Source organism: Panicum hallii, unplaced genomic scaffold (assembly GCF_002211085.1).
Source record: "Panicum hallii strain FIL2 unplaced genomic scaffold, PHallii_v3.1 scaffold_245, whole genome shotgun sequence".
Classification (NCBI taxonomy): domain Eukaryota; kingdom Viridiplantae; phylum Streptophyta; class Magnoliopsida; order Poales; family Poaceae; genus Panicum; species Panicum hallii.
Window position 1 is genome coordinate 42,717 of NW_020356371.1, and position 6,001 is coordinate 48,717.

Below are 6,001 nucleotides of genomic sequence, written 5' to 3' on the forward strand. Positions count from 1 at the left end.
CCCCATAGGATGGCCACATCGTTTCCCCCCTGAAGGACATTCCAGCGGCCTTGTTCCTGCATCCGCACTACCACGTGCGGCCCCCGATGCCTCTTCGCTGCCTGTGCAAGGCGTGGACGGTCCTCTTGCGTTAGTGACCGGCCCACTGCCACGCCCCCCCCCCAATAGGTGCACCAGCAGCTGATCTCGGCTGTCCCGACTGGGCCCCAGCCGACCTTGGCTTCAGCCGGTCCTCAGCCGGCTCCCGCAGGCTACCCGTCGGCCTCTACTTGCACTCAGCCAGCTCCTGTCGGCCACCAGCTGGCCCCAGCTGGCTCCCAGCATGGCCCTTCGCCTGCTGCACCCCGGCAATCGGCGCCCATGCGCGAGTTCCGCCACATCTACACCCGTCGTGCGTTGTCTGCTCCAGCAGTCGGTCCTCTCGCCCTTCCTAAGGGTGCAGTGCCGGTTCCCCCTGTGGTGAACCAGCACCCCATGACCACAAGGGCGAAGCGTGGTTTGCGACTTCCAGCCCTATACCACGCCGCGCCCTTGTCGCCCATTTCGAAGACCTTCCGTAGCGCTCTTGCCGATCCCAATTGGTGAGCTGCTATGGAGGAAGAACACGCCATCCCACTAAAGAACCACACATGGGACTTGGTTCCACGACCGCATCGGGCCAATGTTGTCACTGGCAAGTGGATCTTCAAGCATAAGTTCCTGTCTGATGGTTCTCTCAAGCGCTACAAGGCTCGGTGGGTTCTTCGCGGCTTCACTTAGCGACCCGGCATCGATTTTGCTGAGACCTTCAACCCGGTCGTGAAGCCCGCTATAGTTCGCACGGTCTTGTCCTTGGCTCTCTCTCTCAAGGATGGCCTATTCACTAGCTGGATATGAAGAATGCTTTTCTTCATGGGACCCTGTCCAAGACTGTCTACTGCGCCCAGCCTGCAGGTTTTGAGGATCCGGCTCACCCTGAAATTTGTTTGTCGGCTCAACAGATCACTATATGGGTTGAAGCAGGCGCCTCCTGGTACAGTCGGTTTGCTGCCTAACTCCTTAGTCTGGGATTCGTTGAGGCCAAGTCAGACACATCGCTTTTCGTCTACCACTACAGCTCCGATATCATTTATCTACTACTCTATGTTGATGATATTGTCCTCACAGCCTCTTCCTCGGATCTCCCTTAGCGCACCATTCAGGCCTTGCAGCAGGAGTTCTCTATGAAGGATCTTGCGAGCTTCACCACTTCCTGGGGATGCACGTTCAGCATTGTGGCTCTGGACCCTTTCTCTCCCAGTGGCAGTACATGATAGACATCGTGCTGGCATGGCTGAGTGCAAGCCGTGTTCTACGCCCGTGGACACCAACCCAAATTGGCGGCAGATGGTCCACTTGTTCCAGATGCTTCAAACTTCCGCGGTCTCGCAAGAGCTCTTGGGTACCTCACCTGTTCCAGATGCTTCAGACTTCTGCAGTCTCGCAGGAGCTCTTCATTACCTCACCTTCACCGGCCGGATATTGCTTATTCAGTTCAATAGGTTTGCTTGCACATACACGATCCGCGTGAGTCTCACCTTGCTGCTCTGAAGCGTATTCTTCACTACATCATATGGACTCTTCACCTGGCTTGCTTCCTCATCCATCTTCGCAGAGCGAGCTGACTGTGTACTCAGATGCTGATTGGGCCGGTTGTCCAGACACTCGCAAATCCACCTCGGGTTATGTGGTGTTCCTTGGTGACAACTTGGTTCCTGATCATCAAGCGCCAGAACACAGTCTCCAAGTCTAGCGCAGAAGTGGTATCGCACCGTGGCCAATGGCGTTGCAGAGGCCACTGGTTGCAATAGCTTCTCTCGAGCTCCACGCACCACCACATCAGACCGTCTACATGTCCTCCAACCCCGACAGCACCAGCGCACCAAGCACATTGAGATTGATCTCCACTTTGTCACAGAGAGCGTTGTTATTAGCGATGTCCATATCATGAATATTCCTACATCTTAATAGTATGCCGACATCTTCACCAAGGGACTTCCATCCTTAGTTGTTCACGGAGTTCAAGTTCAGTCTGAACTCCGCGCTGCCGACGATCAGACTGCGGGGGCGTGATAAATAATATGGTGGGCTGGTTAGGCTGGCCCCTTGGGCCGTAGGGCTGCTGGCCGCACGGGCTTGTGTGCCGGCGCAAGTACTAGGTTAGGCAAGGATCGGGCTTGTGTGCCGGCGCAAGTACCTAGGTTAGGCAAGGATCTCCCGTGTTGTTTCTATAGACTGGAACATCCTTGCCTATATATGCTGTATACGTGCTTTGACCCTATCAATCAATTATCCCGAGCCATACTCTCTTTCAAACAACACTGATGAAACATGCTGAAACTTTGGAAATTGTAAATTTAAGTTGGCATGTTTCATCAGTCTAAAAACCATAACCCGAGCTCGATAGATATAAGCTTTTAATTTTTAAACCTGGTATACATGAAAAGTAACTTGAATCAGTAATATATGCATGAAAGTATTTAGTAGCTAGAACCATTAATGTACATCATTAATACGTTTCAATTTAAGAACTTGTAATTATAAATTGAAAAGTTCAAAAGTTTGTAGTGGCCTCGAGAAGAAATACATGGATGTGTTAGGTTGCTTGTCCAATCCCCATAAGCACCCAACTCGTATTTGGTAGCCGGTCAGGCCTAGCCAGGCTAGACTATGCAGAACTGGCGTTCCACACATGGCTTTCCAGAAACACGAGGCTTACCAAGACATTGAGGTTGAAGTGGCTACGCCTCATCACCCTCTTCAGCGACACAGTAGAACATGTACAGCAACAACATTGACACCTTAATAGTTCTTCTGTTCATGCCATAAGTTGTGAGCTCAATGCTATATCCACACTCAATTTGCCATTTCATTCTTTTCTTTCATCTAGAGAAAGTAAAAAATAAAAATGGAGAGGACATAGAAATCAGCTCTCTAGTCCTCTAATTTTCTCAAAGCAGCTCTGTACGGACTGGATGATCTCTGGTGTGACACGGTCACCAGCAGCCAACTTGTATTGTTCAAATTTTGCTTCATCGCACTCAAGTGCAGCTTTCTTGCAAGCCCTGATGCTTCCTAGTGATAAATGAATGTCATGATGATTGAAGAGCTCAACTGTAGTAGTTCGGTCATAGAAAAATAGTGAACCTTTTCTTAAGGAATACAAATTAGTGCTACAATAAGGCAAAAGGACAAGACAAAATATTAAGCTGATCATCCAAACTGACATGTGGAAATACTTTAAGCAGTAGAAGAACTGGCATAACTATATTCTGAGTTCTGGATTAGTTTCAACAAGTCCAATGGAATAGATGTATGTAAAAAACAGAATGCATTGGATAATTCTATATATTCTGTCTACCTTCATTATAAATGAAATGAATATATTGCAGGAATGTTGCACTGAAAGGCTAGAGTCAAAAATACTCCAATGAAATGTCAAAACAGCTTGACAGTGGGCATATTAAATCCTCTCTAAATAACAATCCTCTCTACCAATACTATTGTAGAAAGAAAGGAAAAATCAACGAGCAAAATAAAATCAATTACTATCAACTATTCAAAGGTTCAGGTTGCACCAAAACAAGTGCCAGTTGCAAAAAAACCAAGAACAACAACACTGTTTGGTGTCATAATCCACAGAGTGAGCCACTCACCACTCATGTCAAGCAGGTTGAATGATACAGGTATTTTCCCAATGCACCTCACCATTGTTATAGCAGCCCAAACCTTCTGGTGGTCTTCACGTGACACACGGATAATGCAAAGCTTTGTTACAGGATTAACATACTTCACTGAAAATTACCAGAGCCCATAAGTATTTTCAGATTAAGAAGCCAGTAAGCACAATACAGCTATCATTGCTAAGAATTAAAGAGTTTAGGAGTAATTGCTAGTAGTACCCTGCAATGATCCAAGAGATGCAGCTAGGCCACACTCCCCAAAGTTCAGCTGAATGCTGTCTCTTATGACTTTGGTTATATTAAACTGGGTGAGGATGACAGGGTCTTGTTTGCCTCTACCTGCATCTATAAAGACCTCCATCACCATGTACCTATTCTTGAAGTGAACCATGGCGAATACACACTTCTTTTCCTGCAGAGCTCCTGCGCCAGATGAAAGACCAGTAATACTCATCATAAATTTAAGAGAACCAAATCAGATTTTGTTGTCTAAGCCACATTGCCTAAATAAGGAATAATGGGGAACAGCAGTAGTGTAAAAGATCAATCATCTAGCACAGTGGCAGACCCAGGATTTGGAACTAGGGTAGGCCTAGCCAAAAATTTCAAAGCGCAGTTCAGTATAAACTAATAGAAAACAGTACAGTATAATAACAAAACTTACAATAACATAATTAAAAAGGTTCCATAATAAGTCTAATTCAACAAATTAGTTGGGAACTCAAATAAATTACAATATAAAGAGTTGTAACAACAATGAAATCTTATATAAATAGAAGATTACAATACTAATCTAGTCTAGGGGTTTTGCTTTAAGCTTCCTCATGGTCATGAAAGTGTCCAATCGTCAAATTTTTCACTAAATGTCCAATTAATCACTGAATGTATGAATTTAGAAGTGAGATTAAGAATTTAAGATGGAGCAGTACACACCAGAGAGAAAAACTTGCCGAATTACCAAATTGGGGGGTGTGGGCTGAAGGCGCCCCTCCTGCCCGTGCAGCTGCTAGTGTACATCAGTTCAATTTATGAGTTGCAAGACTGCATCGTCCGAAGCAAAGCTACTTTCCCCTAATTAGTGATTTGCTAGATTCCTTAGCTTTTCTTTTCCTCTTTGTCTTTCCTCTTCTTCCTTTCCTTTTGTTCTCATTTGTACATTTTTTGCTCCTTTTTAATTTGATATGTAATCAGTTGGGGGGGGAGGGGAGTGCGCCCCTTCTGTTCTATCAGAAAGCAAAGAGTTGCAAGCCAGTTATAACACATTCCTGTATGGCTCTTTTTCCAGAATAAGGATGGACTAGTGGATCAGCGCCGTGCCTTCAAAGAAGGCAGCAGTTAGAGTTTTCTTAGCTCTAGGAATCTAAAGTAAGATGTTGCCCTGTTGCGAAAGTGCTAACATAGAAAATTAGAAGAATGGTCATAAAACGCATTAAGCTGTCAGTAGGCAGATGCTATTGGGCTTAAGAGCCATAAATATCAAATGGTTCAATTAAGTTAGCCTTCTAGAGCAACCGACACATTGGTTAGCAGCAAAGATGTAACAACAAACCACGCTGTCTGCTCAGCAAGGATTGACTTAAACGTGGGCCATCAACCAAATCTGAAACCCTCATAAACTGTGTGAGATATGGGAAAGAAGATTGGAAAAGAGCCATACAGGAATGTGTTATAACTGGCTTGCAACTCTTTGCTTTCTGATAGAACAGAAGGGGCGCACTCCCCTCCCCCCCCCCCCCAACTGATTACATATCAAATTAAAAAGGAGCAAAAAATGTACAAATGAGAACAAAAGGAAAGGAAGAAGAGGAAAGACAAAGAGGAAAGAAAAGCTAAGGAATCTAGCAAATCACTAATTAGGGGAAAGTAGCTTTGCTTCGGACGATGCAGTCTTGCAACTCATAAATTGAACTGATGCACTCCTACTCATCGTTTTCTATGGGAATTGGCAAAACGGGTACCCAGCAGACAAAGATCTCATCTCGTATATCAAGGATCACCAATTTCTCTTGACAAGTACCAAGATCAAAAGAATAATTCATAAAAACATATACCTTGCCGGGGGAGTGCAGCAGGGGCAGTGGCGGCGCCGGGGCGGGGAACGCGCCGGAGGGGGGGGGCCGCATCGGGGGCGGGGAACTCGCCGGGGGGGGGGCGCCGGGGGGCCTGGGGCGGGGCCGCGCCGCGCGGGGGAGAGGGCCGCGCCCGCGCGGGGCGGCGCCGGGGGGGAGGCGGCGCCGGGGGAGGGCAGCGCCGGGGGGAGCCGGGGGGGCTGCGCCGGGGGGAGGGCGGCGCCGTGGGGG

General features: G+C 47.1%; 1 protein-coding gene across 3 annotated transcripts; it reads right to left on the reverse strand.

Annotated features, from left to right (window-relative positions):
* Positions 1 to 2,919: 2,919 nt before the first annotated feature.
* Positions 2,920 to 5,792, reverse strand: LOC112878653 (probable ribonuclease P/MRP protein subunit POP5). Of its 3 annotated transcripts, none has more exons than XM_025942893.1 (4): positions 5,753 to 5,792; positions 3,921 to 4,124; positions 3,675 to 3,812; positions 2,920 to 3,093 (listed from the first exon to the last, which is right to left on the reverse strand). In XM_025942893.1, the coding sequence occupies exons 2-4, from the start codon at positions 4,090 to 4,092 to the stop codon at positions 2,945 to 2,947; spliced, it is 459 nt and encodes a 152-aa protein (XP_025798678.1). In that variant the 5' UTR covers positions 4,093 to 4,124; positions 5,753 to 5,792; the 3' UTR covers positions 2,920 to 2,944. The 3 variants fall into 3 exon arrangements, with proteins under 3 accessions (XP_025798678.1, XP_025798679.1, XP_025798677.1); XM_025942894.1 differs by lacking the exon at positions 5,753 to 5,792 and adding an exon at positions 4,635 to 4,678; XM_025942892.1 differs by lacking the exon at positions 5,753 to 5,792 and having other exon boundaries at positions 3,921 to 4,211.
* Positions 5,793 to 6,001: the final 209 nt, after the last annotated feature.